Raw genomic sequence first — 22639 nt, forward strand, 5'->3', positions numbered from 1 at the left:
GGAGGTCTCCCGACTTCGCTTCGTCGGTACTGTGGACAGACGAGGCGTCATTTACGCGTGCGGGCATTATCAATATGCATAATGAACATTTTTGGACTCATTTGAATCCCCGCGTATCAAGGGAATCAAATTTTCAACACCAGTGGCGGATTAACGTGTGGGCTGGTATAATAGGTTGTGCCGTCATCGGTCCAGTGTTTTTGCCGGCAAGTCTGAATGGGGCCAATTATTTAAGATTCCTAACAGCAGAAGAAATGAGGCAGCGGATCGAAATGGCGTTTAGTCAAATCACTCGGCAGATGCTTCAAAGAGTAGAGCAGTCTCTGTACCGACGCACGGAAATATGCATATTGTATGGAGGTCGGCATTTTGAACCTTACCTGTAAATGTGTGAAATGTGCCAGCAGTGCGTGTAGTGATTGTACTTATTATTCAAAATTATCGTAAACAAGTCAATATTTCGTACATTGTACAACAGTGAATTACAATTCGTAGGAAATTCATTAAAACGTGTATGAATTGCACAGTAGGTAAGTACCAATTAAAAAAGTATCCACTATTGTAAAATTGTCGTAAATAAATGTATTAATACAAAATTATGTAGAATGTGTATACGATGAAGGCGTGCGTAACTACGGGCTTAATAAGTAAATAAATATCCTTTAAATTGTATGTAAATAAGTACGTACCTAGGTATGGTATAAAATAATATTGTTAGAAATAATTCGATTTTTCTAGGTATTTAAAGATTTTGTTACTTAATATTAACGTGTTATCAACATATTCAAATCATGTTTTTACAGTGGCATTTCAATTGTAGTCAGCTGTTCTTTCGCCGCTCCGCCCAGGTTTCATTAATGAATTTGTGAAGTCGTAGTAACGTAACTAGCAATAGAGTTGTGACGCAGTGGTTGTTTCGGACAATCACTATTTATACAAACATAATTAAAGTTATATCAACATTAAAAGTCACTTATTTTTATTTGATATTTTGCACAGAGGGTCTAGATCAAGTATAGGTTTGGCTCCTTTAATATGACTACACCTTGCGGTTACACCCTGTATAAAATAAAAGTTAGTTAGTTGGAAATACCGTAACGTATGTTATCGACGTGTAAGTTATTAAAGTTTATCCTCGACGGGAAATTTCGCGATTTCTTCGAGTGTTTAATTTTTTTTTCTTTTTTGCTTAAAATTAGGGCGACGTGGAACCGGCTCCCATGAATGAGAAATTGCCCACTTTTTTAATTTTTATTTATCACTGTGACGTAGTAGTCTTTTTATGTGTAACACCATTGACTTACAATTATATGGACGTCGGGTCCGCGCTAAAAAGTGTCCGCACTTGTAAGGCGCTAAAATCGTATACAGAGCGCGACACTCCGCTTTAGTCTTCATTTGTTTTACGGACAGCGCGATACTGCGATGACATAACAATTTAAATTTCGAATAGGTTGACTCTTGACATTTTTTTCGTGGTTTTTGTATTAGACCCGTCGTCCATTTATTTGTAAGTCAATGTGTAACACAGACTAAGTAAGCAAGATAAATCATAATAAATAAATAATGCTTAGCATTCATGTAATAACATAAAAGTTATTGAAAGGGACACATTTTTTGGAGGTTATCTGAAAACGACTCAGAATCGTTGAGTGTGCCCAGACGATTATTTGGCCATTCTCACTGTATGTTGCTGCCTTTGCTTCTATATGACTCACTTTATAAAACATCGTTTGCAATATAGATTCACGTTATTGCGTTAATAGAAGAGACAGATTGCAAACATTTAACTATGAAACTGGAAAGAAAACAAAAGAAAATCTGAGTTTCAAAATTCAAATGTGGTAGACTTCACAGAAAAACAAACGGTAAATTTTACGGATGCGTTCGTTTCGTCCATTTCTTTTTTTTGAAAAAAACATGATTTTGATGACATTTCTTAAACAAAAATAAAATGATTATATATTTGTTTGAAAGTAAATTGTTGATGTTTATTTTTTACCGCAGTATTACGATACAAAGTAAATAGTATTTTCAATAATTTTGAACGCATTTTTCATCCATAAAAGTACTGGTGTTGGTAACTGGTGTTGGTGGTCTTGTACAGGGTCAAGAGCACATCAAGCTTGACACTTAAGACTTCTTCTTCTTCTTTTAAATGTTGTGGCTCCATAGAAATAATCAATGATTTTGCCAATGTCAAGCAAAAATAACTATGTACGGTAGTTTAATATTATTATAAAAATTATACAAAAAAATGGCAATTGCGCCAATGTCCTGTGAGAATGTAAATCACTTAAGACTTAAATCCAACTCTATGTCGCTTACGCCAAGAACGGTCCAAAGTACAAAGTGTCAAGCTTGATGTGCTCTTGACTGTACTCTTTGTAATGGTAAGGTTTTTTCACTGTTGCCCAATCATTTTAAATCTCGTTTTTCTATCACACTAAATAAAACTTCAAAAGATGTTCCTCAACAAAGAACATATTAATATGAGTCTTCGAATTATAATTTTCCAATATTTTTCAATTTTTCAGATTTTTTTCTCTGAAAATTATTCAACAGTGCGCAACATGCAACTCTGTTTTGAGGGATTCGCTCTGAACCTTTTGGAGGGAAAAGTGTCATTTTTATTTTGACTTTCAATTATTTTGTGAAATCTAGTTTAAAGTGGAATAGGATAGTGCTATTGTGCCTTAATCTAAGATTAAAACGCGAAATTATACGAATCTCGAACTAAAATACCCGTATCTGCCCGTTCTAAGGAATCCCGAGTCAATCCAAACACGCCGCCTCACATTGCCTATCCTCTTTGTGGCGGCCATATTTACAGAAACATAAAACATAATTCAACTTCATGTACATCATAGATTTAGTATATCCATATATGTACTAAAAAAGAATAATGTACGAAGACTTGGCTGTATGGTGTAAAACCTTTGCCTTTATGGAAAAAAGAAAAAAAAAATCTGTTTGTTTTGACATTGACAGTTCAACGAATTACGAAGTTGAGAACTTTGTAGTATAGAAGAATACTGTTTTGAGCTCAATTTGTCTGTAAAAATTTGTAAAATTTATTGTTCTTCAACATGTACAAAGTATATTCCAAAGCCAACATTTATGTTTCGGGGAAAATATATTTCAACAATATTTTTTTTGGTAAGTTCTTTTTGTCTATAAATTGGTTATATTATGAGAAAACTTGTTCTTTCTTTGTGTTCGTTCGTACCTATGACGCTGGCACCATGATGGGAGGCTCTATACTATAATAGTATTGGTTGCTTTTATAATTGTAGTATGTGTATTTAGTTCGTTTATGTATAACTGGGTATGTATTGCGTCCTTTGCAAATCAACCTGTTTTCAATTAGATAGATGCGATATATATGCATAATATAATATGCGTAGCGAACAGATTGTACTTTTCCGTACACCTGCTTGAATAATGGTGTTGATGTGTGTAGGTTTAGAAGGCTACTTCACATAAGAAGACTAGCAGACCACATGTTAAAAATTACTAACCATTGTTTTAAAGTGTTTTTCTTGCGTGTATTGTAAAGTCTCTTTATTTTACAAAATGTGTTATTGTACCAGATGCCGCAAAACAAATGGGGAAAACTGTTCATGTGTCATCTGCAAATAAATTTCCACTAGCTGCAGCTTTAAAACTGCCTATTAATATAGTTGACATAAATGCCGCTGAAATGGGCAGATTTTCACCGCAAAGAGAAAGAGATATATCTGGTCCAGTAATCAATTCATATTATGAAAAGCAGCAGGACCGTCACTTTGGCATTGATATCACAGTTCAATCTGATCCTCATTTCAATAAATATGACTGCAGAGGTGCTGTTAGCCTATCTTCTTCAATGCAGAGCAATGTACCAAGCCCATTCACTGGTAACGACACGCATCTCAACATGCCAGGTTCTCAGTGGGGACAAGGTCACAAATACTTGTCTGACCACCTGCACAGTGCTCACTACTTAACTTTGAGAAATGAATATCGTAACAAACTTTTTAGCAACGGTAGGTATAACATAACAACCATGAAACTAATGAATTTTATCATCATAGTTTAATTAAATCATGTACTGCTTGCTTAATGATTGACAAAACTGTTGTTGGTACTATTGAAGATATTTTTTATTTGTAAACACTGATAACATTTTTATTCCAATTGTTTAATAGTTTTATGTATTCTATTACCTCACTGGTTTAATGCCATTATATTTTTTCAAAGCATAGTTGTAACAATTGGGACAAGACACATGAGTACTGATGAAAATTCAACATCTGCAATGAGCACTAAAGAAAAATTGAAAAAGGCTGTGAAAGAGTATGGTTCCACAGTGGTTGTGTTTCATGTAACAATTTCCGTTTTCTCTCTGGGGGCATGCTACCTCCTTATATCTAGGTATGTTATTAATCATTTATGTATCATCACGAAAAGTATATCAGTGCATAACATTTACTAACAATTATGAATACGTGCTGTATTTAGGAGTAATTCAATAAAGTAATAATTATTGATGCCTTTGTTATTTTAACTTTGCAAGCCATGCTATGACTAAACATTATGTTCTAATTATAATTAACAGTTTTAGTGGTGTCACTAATAATAATTATATCCAATGAGTACTAGATTAGAGTCCATTTTTGCACACTGCTCTCTCTGTAGACAGCAGTGTTCATGTTAATTATTTTGTGCCATTTAAAAAAACAGGTATTCAATACAAAACAAGGTATCCGCATTTGAGCAAATATTTGTTACATGTAAGCGAAAAGAATGTTTGCTACACATGAGTCATTTTGATAGCATATTCTATATATTCTTATATTCATATTTTCATTTCAGCGGAGTAGATCTGGTGGCGCTTTTAAATCGTATTAATATTGGCGAAGGAACACTGACCAGGATAGCGTCATCAAACGCTGGTTTATTTGTAGTTGCATATGCAGTACATAAAGTATTTGCACCAGTAAGATTAGGTATTACGTTAACAGCTACACCTTTCATTGTAAGATACCTTAGGAATAAAGGAATTTTAAAACATAAGGCAAATGGTGTTGGGAATTAAATCATTGGAATCAATTTGGTATTTTATTTGTAGTTTTTTCAATATAATTATATTCCTACCTACCAAATGTTTTCAAAGAGTGAAATAATAGCTTAAGTCCTCCTTTTAGTCTAAATACAAACAACATCTGTGAATTATTTTAATAATTTTAACATATTCAAAATATAAACAACATTTACATTACATAAAGTAAAAGAAATGTGTATTTTTATCATGCCTTATTTTAGTGTGACCATAATAGATTGATTACTTGAAATTTGACTACTCCTAATTAGGCGGCTTCAGTCGCATAAAACTAGATTTGGCCGGTCCAGTTTCAAAGTTGCAAGGATGTTTTTCTGTTCATGCTGCGCTGTAAACAGCTTATTCCGGCAGTACTATTGTCAATCTCGAGAACCAAGCTCTCAGTTTAGAGTGGTTACACAGGGCGAGTTTTAGTAGCTATGCAAATGCGCGACTGCATCGATCGATACAAACGCGCGATTGCATCGATATAAATCGCGTAGCAATCCCAAGTGTAGCGATGCAATCGCGCGTTTATATCGATGCAGTCGCGAGCTTGTATCACTGCTTAACATCGCGCGCGTGTGTAAAGGTAGACGATTAAAGGCATGTAAAGGTAGGCGACTGCATCACTACTAAAAGTCGTGTGTATCCGCTTTTGTATCTGATTGCACCTATACAAAGTCGTGAGTAGAGCCTGCTCCAGTCAAAGACTTCGTGCTATAGAAAGTATACATAGATATCGTTGGCTTTTGTAGCAAAATTTTAGAATTAGTAACGCCTTTGTTTAGCCCTTTCATGGGCAGTACTTAAATAGCATTGCACACAAAAATCTTTACTTACGTACTTTCTTTGTGACATAGTTTTTTGAATTGAAACACAAAAACAATGACAAAAGACAAAATTGAATGTTCACATGGAACATTTGAAATAATTCAAATGTTCCATGTGAACATTCAATTTTGTCATTATGTTGTAGATACTTCTCAATGGAGTAGCAGTGTACGGCAATTGCACAGACACGCAATTGAACCGAAGTCAGGCGGTTTGTTTGAGAGGTTACTGTTCTAAATACCTGCCGATTTCTTCGAGTGTGCCGTAGGGTTCCCATTTAGTTCCGCTACTATTTTCCTTATATATCAACGATTTAGAACACTGCACCAATCAAAGCATCTGCTTTATGCAGACAACACCAAACTTTATAAAATAGTAGTCTCCTAGCGACTAGTCCGACTGTAGCAAGTCGGACATCGCAACTCTCTAAGGGTCGTATTCCAGAACTCTACTCAATGCTCAAGTCAGGACTTGAGCAGACTTGAGTATGATTTCAAGCACTGGAAATACGACCCTAATGGCAAGGACTTGAGTATGATTTTCAGTGCTCATTGCAATACTCACGTTTTGACTTGAGCATTGAGTAGAGTTCTGGAATACGACCCTTAAAGTATTGTATGACATAAAAATCAACTTTTCTTAAATATAGACAAGTGTAGCATAATCACTTATACCCGTAAAAAAATCTTCAATACATTATAATAAAATTATACCCTTGAGCATTCTATCTTGAAACGAGTAAAAACCATTCGAGACTTAGCACAGACATAATATATCTAGATGTTTGTGAGATTTAGGCATTTTCATGGATGACCAACTATCTCTTTCAACTCTCATATTGATATAATACTCAATCGAGCCTTTAGAAGCCTGGGCTTTATCAATCGCGTTGCCAAACCGTTAAGCAAGTATAAAACATTTAAAATTTTATATTAGGCATTCATTTGTTAGATTCATTCTCCATTTAGAATCTATTGTATAAATGTAATAACGATCTAATAGAAAGAATCCAACAGAAATTCATAAGGATTCTTAATTTTCGTACTAATTGCGAATTTTGTATAGGCACCTATATTGCTTACAAAAATGGTTTAACAATTAGGCTCAATTTATATTGCGGAACGGAATGGAAGCGAATTTTTAGTAACGATATTGTACATATGGTCAATTCCGCGGAATTCATGCGCATGTTCGAGAATGCTCGCGCATTCAGCGGAAGATTTTGGCTTGTATTTAGTTTGTACCTGGTTTGTACATACAACATACGTTACACGTAAGTCAATGCGTTACTTGGTAAGTCAATGATATTTATGTATGCATTCTAATAATATATGTATTTATTATTATTATTATTTATATGTTTACGAACGAGTGGCAATGCGAGTCGCGAAGCGAATTCAACTCTGACCGTTTATACATGCGTGTCGTGTGTCGCATCGCCACTCGCACGAATGTGAGAACGCGTTTCAACCACTCGACACGAATGTTTCGTCGAAACATTATTGTATAGCTAGCACGATAGTGTAAACGCGGTATTAGAGGATGAGAAAAAAAAAAATGTTTGTACCAAAATAAATAAAAAAGAAAGCACTTGGATATTGCACTGTAAAACCCGTAGTTGGTTTTTTGTGATCCATATTGCGAAACTGGTCACCCCGTACCCGTACTATCATAAATTGTGATACTAATTTAATTTTCTCCGTTACTGTCCATGAACGGGTTAAAAGACACTACAGATTTATTATCTCAAGGTTATTTATGTGTGTTAGTTTTGGAACTTTTGTTCTTTGTAAAACATATTTTGCATTGCGTATATTATTATGTAGTCTACGGAGCAGCGTTGCCAACATGTATTTTCAAATCGTTTGAGCTCGATTGGGGTTTTTGTGCGGATTGGCGCTACGTAGGCTTGGTTTGATTGACTCTATTGACGCTATGCTAGAACGCACGCCTTGTCCCCACATAGCGCCAATCCCCACGAAAACCCCAATCGAGCTCGACTTGAAATACCCCACACATTGGCAACGCTGCTACGGAGAGACTGTTTGCTGTCTGTACGTTCTATCGTCTATATAATTAACTGCCTCGGTGGCCGAACGGTTACCATGCCGGAATGCCACGCAGAGGTCCCAGGTTCGATTCCCGGGCCGGGAGAAATATTTGTATGGGCCTACATTTATTTCTCTCGTGAGTTTGGGTGTAATTTGTGGTTGTCTATGTGTGTGTCCATGACATCCGCGACACAGGGTTTCCCTAGTGCGGAGCTATGTTGAGTGTGTGCGTTATTATTATTAAAGGGGTATGCTCAGAGGAAAATAATAAAGCCACATTCTTGATGCCCGGCAAAACAAAGACCACGTGGGCATCATGTTCGTCCCTTCTTCGAATCTGCAAGATGTGGAATGGATTCATCCTGAAGTGTTTCCTTAGCGCAATGGGGTTTTTCGCGAGCGAGTGACGGGAGTTAAAAAAACGCGAGTAGACAGCCTACTGCTGTGAGTGTCCATGACGACCATCAAGTGCATCGTCTGCTTGTGTGCCTATTTTACAAAATATGGTGTTGGTCTCTCGGCCTACTCGTGACGAAGAGACACGTTAAGTACATGTACAGTCGCGTACGACGATTCATCACGCACGATTAAGTGATGAATGAATGGTTTCATTGAATAAACGAAACGAACATTATAATTTATACCGCATATAATATTCAATTACGAAAACTGGTGTTAGGGTTATCCTACTGCAACGCTCCGAACCAGCCAACTACAGGATGAAGTAAGTATCTGGAGTGACGTGGTCACTCTCCGAAGTCTTCAGCCAATGTTCCTGCGTTTCAAAATTCGAGATTCATGGGTGGCATGGTGGCACGTGTAAGACCCTGCATCCACCACACGCATAATATGCGGGTACCCATACCATATCATATCGATCTTTACAGGTTATAGGCTAAGGGTACTAAGCACAACTATACAATGTTGCCATGTCCATGTAACTAGGATATTCCCGATTCCCGAGATTGAAAATATACACATATCTCAAGTCACCTTGCATTTTCAATATTAAATGCTTGAACTTAAACAATGCTTGATTGCTCAAAAATGCTATTATGCAACTTTGAAACTGGTACACTAAACGTCATTTATATATAAGGACTTAAGCTTATTGAAAATTTGAATTTAAAATATCGGAGAAAACTTTTTGTTTGATGCTATAAAATTTTATTACGATAAAAGGTGGCAAAATTTTATTACGATAAAAGGTGGCAATACAGGTTGGCTCGAATTATGTGTCCGGGAGTGTATAAGTCTAGAGTCTCAAATATTCCAACAAATCGTAGAGATACTCAAAATTTTCGAGACCAAATTCCCGGGATGAAAGACCCAATACGTATAATTATTTAGTTCTATGACATCGATAAAAACCGGTCCTTGTTTATTATTGATTTTTTCGTTGACCTTGGACCTTCACCTTTAGTATTCTGCGTAGGCAACTCAAATAGGTACCTATAGAACTTAAGCCTTTTTCATACAATTGACATAATCTTTCTCATCCGACTGGTCTCCAACCAACCATTAAAATAAGTGATTTATTTTTGGATAAGTGTAACGAATGTCTATTTCTTCCAACTAAAACAAACAAAAAAAATTACTATCCCAAAACGCACGTCACTGTGAATTCAAGATCGCACTCATGAAGCAGTCCTTGGCTGAATTGAAGTAGGTAGTTTCTATTACATTGCTAATTTTATTGTCATTGTCAATTAACCTTGTCTTATTTAAGTGCAAAAGTTTAAATAACGTGCAATTTTGGTTTTACCCTATATTGTTAGGTTATATTTTGGGCTTAAATTGATTAATACATACGTTGGAAATGTAATGAACTAATGAATGACGTAGGTAAACGTACGTAATGTATCAAGTGGGTACATACCTGTGTTATTGTTGTTATGCATGATATTATTTGTAAGTTCTTTTTGTATTTTTGAAGTCGAATCCATTTAGTTAATAACATTATTTACTTTTCAATTTGCTCGAATAATGTAGGCGTTATTATATATGCTTCAAGTTTTCCTTGAATTTCAATTGTTTATTATACTCGTATAGGACTGCTTTTTACAATGAGAATTATTAAAGTAACGAAATTCGTACGTTTACTTTTTGGCATTTCTAGACGTGTATGCGGTGTAGCTTGTAAGCCTCACGAAATCAAGTGTTAAGTATTCATTAACATAGTTAATATGTCTGATAGTAACGGCAGAAGAAAGTTTTCAATGTAAGTGTTACTAGTTTCTTTATTTAGGTCCCTAAGTATCTATATAATATACATAAGTATTCTATTAAGGGACATTCTGAGATCGTTTTAAAGAAACGGGTAGTTGATATAGTCCTTTCCCGTTATAAAAATTCAGGGTATGTAACTTGCGACTCCTCCCAGTACGGACTTATTGCTATTTCAGACATTTCGGGGTCTCATGCTGCAGAGATATAGTTGACAAGCATGAGTTAGAAAGACAATTTAGTTTCCCTATTTTCAACTTTCATTAGGTACATACTCAACCAATTAAGTCGTGAGTGAGAGTAGGTATTTGCGACTTCTTATGCATGATCTCATGTAGTATTTTTTCGTAATCAACACGACACAGATGTCATTTGAGTTTAATAAACTTTCCTCATTTCCAACAAACAACCTTTCTCGTTTTTTAAAATAGGTATATGCCAAAATATTCACGTCATTGTGAGGACAAAAAATTCAGTTTTTTTATTTATTATGACAAGTTTTATGTTAATGACGCTCTACGCAACGCCTCGAAGCTGGACTCTCTGTACGTAAATACTTTGAATATAAGATAAGAATGTCAAATGTTCAACAATACTTCATCTTGTTTACGTGTATGTATATAGTAGGTACAGATAATACATACACGGCGTGCGAAGGGGACGCTAACCGATAATTAGACCAAAGTTTTGATTTTATTACTTGAAAATTACATTTCTAATATGTTTAAATTACGCTTAACTTGTTTGATAATGTCTTTCATGCTAGTGATGAACACATTTGGCGATAACAGGTAAGAATAAATCGTCGGCTTAGTGCAAGAAGTCATTACTTGCCATATAATTTATATGGCAATTAATGACTTCTTGCAATAAGCCGACGAAATTATGGATAGATCGATTGGTTTTTTATATTTTCGATTTATTTAGTCGTTATTAAGGCACTTTTTGCAATTAAACATTTGTCGCAGACTACGAGCGGTCGGTTCTCGTATATTCCTCTAATCGAAAAGAAATACGAAGTTCGAAGTTTGCAGTTTGTGGGGGCTTTTAGGGAACATTTGTCATGACTCGCGGCCAACCATACCATCACAGACGTCAGCTGTATACGTTAGTAATTTTAATCAGTGTTAACATAAGTTTCGGAGGTCCAGGTGATCCTATACATTAGTTCGGATGTTATTTTATTCGTTAAGCCAATTTGATTATTATTGTGTTAGGTACTCAAAACTCTTTTTGTTAATAGTATCTTTATTATATTTTATTATGTAGCACAGGCATCACGGCAGACGAGCAGTATCTTTTCGACTTCACAAAGACGGATGGCGTCGCAGCTTGGCAGGAGCAGTCGGATACAGTACGCGACGTTGGAATGTCCAAAGGAATACTCGTACTCCACAGGAACCTTAGTTTTAGAAGAGCCATATTCTTTGCTCTATTGAATCCTCAGTTGAATGGGGCTGGGTTTGCTGGGATAAGAGCAATACAAACGTACGACTTGACGGGACACACCAAACTGCAGATAAAATGCAGGGGTCAGGGACAGTACAACGGCTTTAAAGTTATCTTAAGACACAAAGGACTGAATGATGAACCCAATTATTCATTTGAGCAGTACTTTCAGGTACGTAAAGCGATTTCAAAGTATAGAAGATATTATCATCGTAATCTATTCTCATTTCGTTTCCCTTCGTAGTAACTATTTACTACGGATGCGAAGGAAGTGATTGTCGTACACAAGAGGCAGGCCATCATTGACAGCTTCTATATGCTTTATAAAGAAAAACATATGCAAAAAACTTGCATTTTTCTAATGTACAATATTTATACAATTATCTTTACTATAATTTGTATTCCTTTACAGGCGCCTAAGGACGACTTTGCTGTGAAGAGTTTGCCATTTTCAGAATTTAAAGCCTATTACAGAGGCAAAAGGGTTAACAACAACGAAACACTTGATCTATCACAAGTAACCAGCATCGGGATCCAAATGTACGGAGGGGTTTATCAGCCGGTAAAACAAAAAGGCCCCGCTACTTTGGAAATCGATTGGATACGGGCAGTAGTGTGAACAGATTTACTTGATTCGTAAGCCGACGCGTGAGTTAGGTGATTATTATTTACGTTTTAAGGTCATGCTTCGGTGGACACGTTTGAAACATTTATTTGTGACTGTCAACGATTAAAATAATCTTTAAAGTATTCTTAACCGCTTGAGTTTTAATTTGTGTATGGGTGGGTAATTCTCATGAAATTCGTGCTTTCGGTATTTATGAAAAATATTAGGTATTCTTTATTCTATTAGGTAAAATTGATAGTACTCATGTAAATAATTTTAGATGATATAATTGGTACCCAAAATAAATAACTATTAAAAAACAGAAGAGGGTAGTGAGAAAATTTGGGGGCAAGGGAATGATGAAATAAAAATAAACCTAGAACAGATAGCCATATAAATTTACTTTTACACTTAATATTTTGTGTAAGCCTACTGCTTACCAATAACTCATCTCAGAGTAGAAATTATTAAATAAAATCAAATGACTACCATTTTTATATGATGTGATGTGAGGTAGACTGTCAAAAACTTCTTTTATATTTTTAAATTAAATCTTTTCATTCTAAGTTGAATTTCGTAATTTTTTACAAACGTTTATATTTTAAAACTTTAAAAACTTATTAAAAATGCGTTCACAACTCGAGTGAAGGTAAAAGAAGTGTGATGATGAAAAAGATTTTTTTTTGTTTGGGACATGAATTATATAATTTTTAAAGTTATTAACGTGTTTTTATCACAGGATAGCTTTAATTTCGCAAAACCATATTTTATTTGATCGAATGTTTACAGTTTGAAGATATCGAGATCTTAGAAAATGAAGATAATTTTTTTTTAAATATGTTGATTTCAAACACAGAACGTGTTTGATTATGAATCTTGGGACATAGTGAAGTAATAGAATAATTTCAATAGAATAATCAATATTTTATTTAGGCGTTAGTAGCAATTGAAATATAATTTGCTATGAAATATTACTTTTACGGCAAGTCAAGTTAAATCAAATATTAATAAATTTTTGTAAACCTAAAGGACAAGAATTTCGAGATTTTATAAGAATTACCCAAAAAGGGAAGGCGAAATTTAAGAACGCTTTAACGTACCTCAGTTTATTATCTAGAATTAAGACAGCACTAGATATAATAATAGTAATAAAACAGTATACACGCAAATTCCTTATTTTAAAAATTAAAAATATGCATACGCAATCGTATGCTGTGCATTGCAATTTATCGCGGCCTCGAAGGTAGTAGCAAAGTGAGCGCAGTCATAGCGTCTGGAAACAAGGAATGGTAATTGACGAGTGGTACGTAAGCGGCGGTGATGACGCGGCCAGCAAACCAGCGGCCATGTAAAGAGTTCACGGAGGCCACGGCTGTTGCTATCGTTGGACACTTGCAATATACGTTGCCTTGTGGTGAAGCCTTGTCTACGTACACGTGCAGCACCCCACCATGCTTATTGCACTCGCTGATTACGTCGTCACGTATTTCTATATCCCAGTTGGGATTCGATTCCCTGGAAAAGACAGAAATATGTTCACGAACTATTTTTGTAAAGAGTCACTACACTTATCGACTAAGAATAGGATGAAGTCAATCAGTAAAGCTTTATGTCCATATATAAATAGCAAAAAAGACGATGTGCGCTTCATGGTCCGAGCTGAACCGAAATTAGCAACGTCTTTTTCGTTCAAGAACATTACGCTTTTTCGGATTGGCTCAAGCCGAATGTTATAACACTCACGATGAAGGGTCGAACATATTATTTAGCATAAAGCATTGGGTGGCAATAGGTGGCGCCACTTGTGGTTGAGGAGCTAAATTATTGCTACTGCCCATGAGTACTGACGCTGCGGCGGGTGGTATCTGCAACAAGAGTTTATTATAAGCAAAATGCAAATTTTAAGGAAATGAATATCTTGATATAGGACAATAATTTACCTGTAGACCAGTGCCTTCAGCTAGTTTGAACATTAACTGCAGTCTTCCAGTAGCGCCTAAGTCTATGCCAGCGCGGTCCAGTTCGTCAGCGTCAAATCTAGAGCTCGAGCCACCATCGGTGCGTTCAGTTACATTACCCACTTTCATAGGTCGGCCTGCCAATTCAAAGCCATTTAGTTGTTCCATAGCTTTTTTTGCATCCGCAGCATGGTGAAACTGTAAGTAGCAAGAAACAACACTGTTTTCAATTTTAAACCTGTGCCAAATGTACTTATGATTTTATTGCGTTTAATAACATATCAAGATTAACTATTCTCATCTTAATTCCACTTTAATTAAATGTATATGGTTACTTCGTTTCTATTTATTTTTTTATTTTTTATTTCATATTTTATTTTAATTTGCTAGTATTTATAATTACCGTAAGGAATCCATATCCTTTGCTTTTTCCTGTTTCAGGGTCAGTCATCAATTGGATGTGGTCAATTTTTCCAAATGGTTCAAAAATTCCTCGAAGCATATCTTCAGTAATGTTAAAGTGCAGAGAGCCAACATACAATCTTGTGGGCCCATTGCTCGTTTTTGGGGCTAAATTAGGCAAGGTATTGCCTACTCTATTTTTCTCTGCTTGTGTATGTTGTACAATTATTGGAACACCAAGTAATTTTTGTCCAGTTAAACCTAACGCCTGTAATAAAAAATCAGTTATATTATAATATTATATGTAATAAGTGGGTATTGTATAAAATTATAAATTCAAAACGCTTTTATTTTGCACTATACTAATGGTACATACCAAAGGAACTGATTCAGCGTCTTTAAACTCTATATAAGCAATTCCCTTAAATCTTCTAGTTTTGTTGCATGTGATTAGTCTGACATCACGGACTTTTCCAACAGAAGAGAAGAATTCTTCTAGATCTTTAGCCCTAATCCTTTGAGACAGCTGCATACAGAACACAGTACGCAAATCTCGCTCTTCTGGAGGCAAATCGTCAACTTTTGGTTCTGCACCTCTAGATTTGGAACGATATTCCTTATTGTCCTTTTCCTTACTTCTTTCCCTCTTGGTGGTGTGCCTTTCGCGACTGCGTCCACGTTCGCGATCTCGACTACGAGGACGTTCTTTGTCCTTGCTACGTTCCCTTTCTTTGCTACGTCGTTTTTCCCTGTCGCGTTCACGTTCCTTGTCTTTATGGTTTTTATCCTTATCTTTATCTTTATCTCTGTCCTTTCTGCTATCCCTATCTCGGTCGCGGTCGCGGTCGCGGTCCCTATCTCGATCCCGGTCTTTATCTCTTCTGTCATCCCTTGAACGAAGAGAATCCCTATCGCGTGATTTTCTTTTTTCTCTTGATCTACTTCGCCTGGAAATAGATGTCTGCTGTAGTGATTTCAATTTAAAAAATCTTAATTGATACAGTAGATTTCTGGTATGAATTTAACTCACCTTCTACTACTATCACGCTCCTTTTCTTTGTGCTTATCAGAATACTTGTCCGAACGATGCTTTGAAGAGGAAGTGTTATCCTGTCACACAAAGCACAAGGTAGAAGCAGCGCCACAGCAACACACGCCGAGTGAATAAATAAAAAATGCATTAGTTGAAATTGAAATAGTATTGTGGAGAACATACATGCTATTTCATCAATGTTGCCTTACTGAAGGCCATTAATGAGATAACACATATGTTGGTTTTACTTTTCTTAGTCTATCATTGGTGGCTGTAAGAGTTACTCTATAATCGTTGACCTGAGTGAGTCGTCGTAGTCAGTGTCGTTGCCCTGGCTACACTTACCGTTCACAAACCCACTGACAAAGGTCGTACACAGCGCTAACATCACACAGGGATACTTCTGCAAAAGATTTATGACCCATCAGCTCATGGTCTCTTTCAAATATTGTACTGACGTAATTCATATTTCATTTTTCTATTTTTTAAAAAGTAAACTTTTAAGGTCATTTAACAATTTTTAAAGTGTTTGCAATGAAAATATTAAAAAAGTAGTTAAGTTTGTGGATACCTCTCTGTTTGTTCAGGTCGGTGAAGTATGCTGGACTATTACCACAAAGTTCTATAAATACAAGAAATGATACTGAAATGTAATTTTGTTCTCAATATTCACTACTGTTCAAAGATGTCTTTGATTTACCAAATAAATTTTATAATTAATAAAAAATATTTTTTAACTTCCTTTAACTTTCTTTACATAAAATCTTGAAACATCTTTGAACAGTTTAACCTAGTTTTAAATGTAATATAAAAGTAATTTGAAATCATTGGTTGAAAGTAGAATGAGCTACTAGTAATAATAAATATATCTGGTTCATATTTATATTGATGTCTCGAAAATATTGTTGCTGTTAAATGCATTTTGCAATTATACACTTTTCCAAAAGAAGTATTTCAACAAATTATATGTGCAATTGGTAGGTATGCTGCAAGACAACCAAGAGCCTCAGGGCATGAATGAGAGATTTGAAATTTGTTTTATGCATACCCTGCAACTTATTAACATTTAGTCAGGATTATTTAGTAGCTCCAGGGCAAGTTAGAAGCCTCATGTGAACTTGAGTTTGCAAAGTAGGTAGGTGTAGAACGAAGATAGGTTATAAAAATGCGTACTTATAAAACACTAGGTTCGTTCGTTCATAGTTTTTTTTAATAGGAGGACACGACAATTATACGAGCGCATAAATGACTCTTTGCCCGTTTATTAACTACTTCAAGTATTATGATTGTCCCTAACAGGCTTTTTCATGGTAAAATTATTTTATTCATGCATACGCTCTAAGTTATAGGGTAAAAATAGATCTAAATGGATACTCACAGATTTGTTGTAGGGCGCTTCTAGCATTGCTTCGACATCCAAATCTTCGGCCATTCTGTGGCAAATACGACAGTACACTTTAATACATAAATTTTAAAATATGGTATTTTAAAATTTAGTAGCGATTAGACATTGTTTCGGTATTTTAATAAATCTATCAAACGACTAAAATTCATGGACAGAATACTGCGAATTGAAATTTGGAATACAAAATGGCGTGGGTTTTATAACATACCTGGAGCGTTCTAGAAATACTAGAAAACGAGCACTCTAAGCTTAACAGTATGGATAAAAATTGATCCAGGATATTTTCGTCACCACTTGATGGCGTATTCTGTAATTTGAGAAATTAATAATGTATGGAAATCTTTAAAACATCACTGCAAATCTGAGAATTCTTCACACGCGCCGCAAGCGAATCGGTAAAATATCACTTAAAATATGTAGAATTAGCAAGCGGAATTGCCAAATAATTTTTAACAAAATTCTCAACTATTTAAGAATTAGACATATTTATCTTAAATGTACAAAAATCTTGGAATGTGGCTTATGTAATTTTGTTTGCATTTTGTTTTTAATATTCAATTTATTTATTTAATTAAAGTTTAAGATTATAGCTTTTATTAAAATTTCTGCGAAACAAAAAAGATATTTAACGCTAGTAACAATTTCGATCAATTTTTCGTTCCATGTTCACTTATCCATTCACGCCAAAGTTGTAATTCATTTGTAAATCAACGTTCATTCATGCATAGTTCAATTCAGTTCATTCATTCAATTCTTTTCTGTTTTGTTAATTTGTGATTCTGCTGTGATTTTTACAAAGATAATTACTTAAACGTAATATTATAATCATACGGATGTCAGTGCAGTTAACGATTTTCAGTTTGATTTCTATTGTTATTTCCAAATCGTCATACTATTTCAGAGGAAAACTGGACATTAGTTCTGATCGCACATTATACTGTCGAGTAGAGAACCAAAATGACCACAGCAGCTCGACCCACGTTTGATCCAGCTCGAGGGGGCACAGGAAGAGGAGAAAAAGATTTGAGTGCTATATCTCGCCAGTATTCCAGCAGAGATCTTCCAGGACACACCAAATTAAAATACAGGTCAGTCGCAGTCAACTTTATGTTAATGGTAATATGCCCCATATTACCATTAATGTATAGATGAATGCCCATTCATTTTGTGACATTGTTTTCGTTTTATCTATACATGATTTGTGCGTTTTTTGTTGAAACATCTTATGTGACATGCGCTTATAATGTAGCAGTAAGATAAATGGTTTGTTTGGAATCTACTCTCTATTTTAATAAATGTTCATTATTGTTATTCAGAGAGCAAGGTCAGGGTACAACTGAGGAACTCCGCTCCCGAGATTTCCGTAAAGAGCTAGATGAGAGGGAGAAGGAGACCAAAGGCCCAAGTGTAAGGAGACAGAATGAACCAATTGTCAAAAGACCTAAAGCTGACCAAGTGCCAGCGGCCAGTTTGGATGCAGATGATCCATTGGAAGGAGACTCTTCAGACTCAGATGATTCTGATGACGATACTGCAGCTTTGTTAGCAGAACTAAACAAAATCAAGAAGGAGAGAGCAATAGAGCAGGCTAAAAAGGTGTGTTTTTCTTAGTAAATTGTCAAAACACAATTGGTAATGTTGAGTTGTAGGAGTGTGGTTAGAAAATGAACCTCATTCAGACAGATTTGTTAAATGAACTTTGACAAGGAGAATTGGTAACATGAGCAAGTTGTCTTGTAAGAATGGTAATAAGAATTTATTATTTAAAAAAAAATTGTATCGTGAATATAAATACTTCTTTGCTCTTCATTTTTGTTAAAGTTGGCTTAATAAAACTCAGCCTAAGTGTGTAGGAAAACGAGAGAATGACTTTGTCTTAAAATTAGGTTTAATCATTCAATCATTAGCAATGTTACTCATTTTACAAAACTAATAAACTAATTTATAAATGAAGAACACTAATGTGCTATGCTTTATTAGAATACTTCACTAATGTGTCATCAAATCTATTAAAGATTCAGGGTTATTTCTAAAATAATGACGACCTCACAGGATTATATCATAGACTGCTAACTTTTGGTCCATGACTTTTTACAAAATAATAATATAATAAATATAAAATTTACCAAAAATAAATTTGTAAATTTTTGTTAAACTATTTAATATTTTGTTAATATTTTGTATTTAGTCATAAGTTCAAACTTCCCCAACGGCCAGCACTCGCGCTCCTGCGTTTTGCGCAGAGAGATATCGTTGTTTAGAGCAATCTATTAAGACAATTTTATTTTTGTACAAAAGTGATGAATTACTAAGACTGGTTTTCTTGTCCCACTCACTCGTTGGTAGGTCAATATGTATGTATTCATATGAAACATCTCTAAATGACATGGACTGTCAGTGTTGAGCTGTGCGTAATTGTATGCACCTTAACAGTTGTGGAACATAACCTGTTCTGCCTTCGTAATGAAAAAAGGCACAACTGCTGCATATTTAGATAGTTGTGCCTTTTTTCGTTATGAGGGCAGTGTTGATTATGATGTTAGGAATATGGTCCTGGGAGGTTGTTAGTATTTTACGAATGACCCTGTATAGTATAATTTATGGAATCATAACAAACTACAATGATAAAAAAATGTATACATATATGAAAACTTAATTTTAACCTGGGTGTGACACTATAAAAGCTTACTTATAAATGCAATTAGCCTGAGAATATGATTCGCTTACTCGTTTATTTAAACATGTGTTTTAGGATGCTGAGAGGAAACAGGAGGAGGAAAGAATTCGCATGGAGAACATTTTGTCCGGAAATCCCTTGCTGAACTATGCTGCAACTGGTCAGAAAAATGATATGAAGGTACTTTATTTTACAAAATCTTCTTAAATATTTCATTATTTTGCCAAAAAATTTTTGTATACAAAAAGTATGTTGTTAACTCATTATAACTCATTATGGTTTTTATTAAACAAGGACAATGAAAAAAAAAAAAGTTTAAGTAAGTTGAAGCTTAAGTACTAATTATAATTAGTAGACCCTTTATTTATTGCAAAGAATACAAAATGACATAATAAACAGATTATCCCTAACTAACAATAAACTTAACAGGAAATATTATATTGCAGTAATTATTGTAAAACTATTTTGTTTTAGGTAAAGAGGCGATGGGATGATGACGTCGTGTTCAAGAATTGTGCGCGATCTGAGCCTGAGAAGAAACCTAATACCTTTATCAATGACTCCCTCAGATCAGAATTTCATAAAAAGTTCATGGAGAAATATGTCAAATAAAATGTTGAATTGATATTTAATTAACTAAATAAGTATGATTGTGGATGTGTTCTATAATTGAGATGTTATTTGTAATAAAGTGTAATTATAATAAGGGACAAAAATGATTATTGTTTTTATTTCAATATGTCATATTTTTATTTCAGAAGTAATTGAGAACTATACCTACTAATCAAAGTCGCTCTTGTAACGTTTTAAGTAGGTTTAACCGCAACATATTACGAGATTCTCGTTAGTTCATATTGTACAGAATGTGAAAATAAAAATCTTTAGATGTATATAATTAGCAGTTAGACGTTTACGTTTGAAAATGTATAGAACGAGAGAGGGGGAATGTGTGCGGCCAGTGGCCCACCTTGAGTGGGCAGGTTCCGCGGTTGATCCCGCCGCGCGCCTCCTCCGGCCGCGTCTCGCGGTTTGTCTCGCCGCGCCAGTCGAGTGGGCGCTTCGTTAGTGAACATGGCTGTTTCGAAGGCAGCGTGGCGGTGCGCGTGCATAATAGTGTTTATTGTGATAGCGGAGGCTGCTTTCTCTGGGTTGTACATCGACAATGGCGTCGACCAGACAATTATACACCATATCATGACGCCACACGAAAAGTTCGTAGTTGAACACGAAATCTTGGAGCTTTTGGGGTTGGGAGAACGGCCGCAGCGGGTTCGCGTGCCTCCCCTCAACCGTTCAGCGCCTAGCTTCCTCATGGATGTGTACAAGCAACTCGCGGAAGAGCACGAGCTTACACGACCTACTCGCAGCTCTGACATGACCCTCAGCGGAGATGAACAGCAAGCCATTGACGAAAGCGATCTCATTATGACCTTCCAGAGCAAAAGTAAGTCATTATCTGTTCCATTTGAGTACACGGCAAATTAAATAAACTTTAAAACGATTTAATTAATTGTTCTTAAGTGTAATTAACTACATACCCTGATACATGTTTATAGACCTTACAGTTACATTATGCGCACTTTGTTTTCTTTCGACGCAGGCGCAGACTCACAATTCCTTGATTGTGAGATTTATTATTAGCATCGTAATGTATTTGTAGGTGCTTACTTACATTTAACACCTATATACCATATATACCTAAATAATTAAGTACCTATAATTTTTTGCAATTAGGTTCTACGCAGTGTGCCTACAAGGTTTTTGTCTTAAAACTCATAACCTTAGAATAATTTAAAATGTATAATTTGTTTTGTGATATAATTAAGTATTTGCATACACGCAATATAAATAATTGGTTAATTTAACTCTATAATTGTGTATCTGACGTTCATCATTGGCTTCTTCTACGGAATGCGAATAAATAAAATGAAAGTGCGAAAGTTCCACCTACATTTAATTAAACATCTTTTGATGGTCTTTACGATATAAGTATTAATTAGGTTTTGGTAAAAAGTACTAAAAAAGTAGTAATCATAAATGGAGAATTATAATTAATTAAGAAATATAAGTACAAAAGTACAAGTTACCTAAGATTAGATAAATAATTAAATACAAACCTAAAAATTATTTTGGTTGTAATTAGATAACAAGTTGATTACTAAATAATTCACAGTTAGATCAAAATTACTACCTCTGTTCGGTCAAGAGATTATCTATTCATTCTTATCCACATTTTCTCCTAGGTTCTTAGTTTAGAAATAAAGATGTTTTGTCGTTATATTCTATCAGATACAGAGTAACGATAATTTTGACAGATTTTAAAGTTCTATACATTAGTATATTTGGAATTATGGAGAAATTTAAACATCAAGGACCACACAAATTCAGACCCCCGTGGAGTGTAGGTACAGGTAACAGGTATGAGTCACCGGTCGCATACCACAGAGATTGACTCCGGCGCCGGCGGCCGCCTGCTCAAGATAAAAACTTAATTGGCGCTAGACATTACAACGCTTTAACACTTTTTGTTCCGTCCATTCTGTTATTATACCGGCATTGTTTCTACTATTCTTGGGTATAGACCAATGTAGATTTCCAATACAATTGCACGACTAGCGATAACAAATTCCGCATGACTTTCGAGAATTTAATCTGTTCCTGGAATGAATCCGATAGCCTCAGAAACGATACAAATGAACACATATAAGGGATACTTTCCAAGCTGCAAGCAGCTACAAGTACCACCATTGCTATTACTTACCTAGTTATGTACCAAATGTATTTTGCATTATATCTAATGTCACCATTATTTTTCCTTAGAGCTGGACGTTTTAAAAATAAAACACATGTAGATAGTTACGTAATGTTTAATGATTAAAAATATTTTAAATAGAACTAAAAATATTTAATGATC

The 22639-nt window shown here is 35.0% G+C and overlaps 4 protein-coding genes across 5 annotated transcripts; 3 read left to right on the forward strand and 1 right to left on the reverse strand.

Moving 5' to 3' along the window:
- Nucleotides 1-3025: 3025 nt before the first annotated feature.
- Nucleotides 3026-5163, forward strand: LOC113236027. 2 transcript variants are annotated; one of them, XM_026471966.1, is made up of 4 exons: nt 3026-3159; nt 3594-4028; nt 4248-4416; nt 4858-5163. In XM_026471966.1, exons 1-4 carry the CDS (start codon nt 3090-3092, stop codon nt 5078-5080), a joined length of 897 nt encoding a protein of 298 aa, XP_026327751.1. In that variant the 5' UTR covers nt 3026-3089; the 3' UTR covers nt 5081-5163. The 2 variants fall into 2 exon arrangements, with proteins under 2 accessions (XP_026327751.1, XP_026327758.1); XM_026471973.1 differs by lacking the exon at nt 3026-3159 and adding an exon at nt 3243-3328 and having other exon boundaries at nt 4858-5160.
- A 5666-nt stretch (nt 5164-10829) lies between these two features.
- LOC113235918 lies at nt 10830-12751 on the forward strand. The gene is made up of 3 exons (XM_026471842.1): nt 10830-10985; nt 11464-11815; nt 12056-12751. The coding sequence occupies exons 1-3, from the start codon at nt 10915-10917 to the stop codon at nt 12260-12262; spliced, it is 630 nt and encodes a 209-aa protein (XP_026327627.1). The 5' UTR covers nt 10830-10914; the 3' UTR covers nt 12263-12751.
- Nucleotides 12752-13202: 451 nt separating this feature from the next.
- LOC113232346 (RNA-binding protein 39) lies at nt 13203-17393 on the reverse strand. Its single transcript, XM_026467025.1, has 8 exons — nt 17257-17393; nt 17022-17076; nt 15641-15720; nt 14987-15557; nt 14612-14878; nt 14191-14406; nt 13994-14115; nt 13203-13765 (listed from the first exon to the last, which is right to left on the reverse strand). Exons 2-8 carry the CDS (start codon nt 17073-17075, stop codon nt 13477-13479), a joined length of 1599 nt encoding a protein of 532 aa, XP_026322810.1. The 5' UTR covers nt 17076; nt 17257-17393; the 3' UTR covers nt 13203-13476.
- Nucleotides 17394-17887: 494 nt separating this feature from the next.
- LOC113235371 (protein CWC15 homolog) lies at nt 17888-20428 on the forward strand. The gene is made up of 4 exons (XM_026471053.1): nt 17888-18136; nt 18365-18644; nt 19801-19905; nt 20200-20428. The coding sequence occupies exons 1-4, from the start codon at nt 18006-18008 to the stop codon at nt 20335-20337; spliced, it is 654 nt and encodes a 217-aa protein (XP_026326838.1). The 5' UTR covers nt 17888-18005; the 3' UTR covers nt 20338-20428.
- Nucleotides 20429-22639: the final 2211 nt, after the last annotated feature.

This window comes from Hyposmocoma kahamanoa, unplaced genomic scaffold (assembly GCF_003589595.1).
Source record: "Hyposmocoma kahamanoa isolate Upper Pololo Valley unplaced genomic scaffold, ASM358959v1 102, whole genome shotgun sequence".
In the NCBI taxonomy this organism is placed as follows: domain Eukaryota; kingdom Metazoa; phylum Arthropoda; class Insecta; order Lepidoptera; family Cosmopterigidae; genus Hyposmocoma; species Hyposmocoma kahamanoa.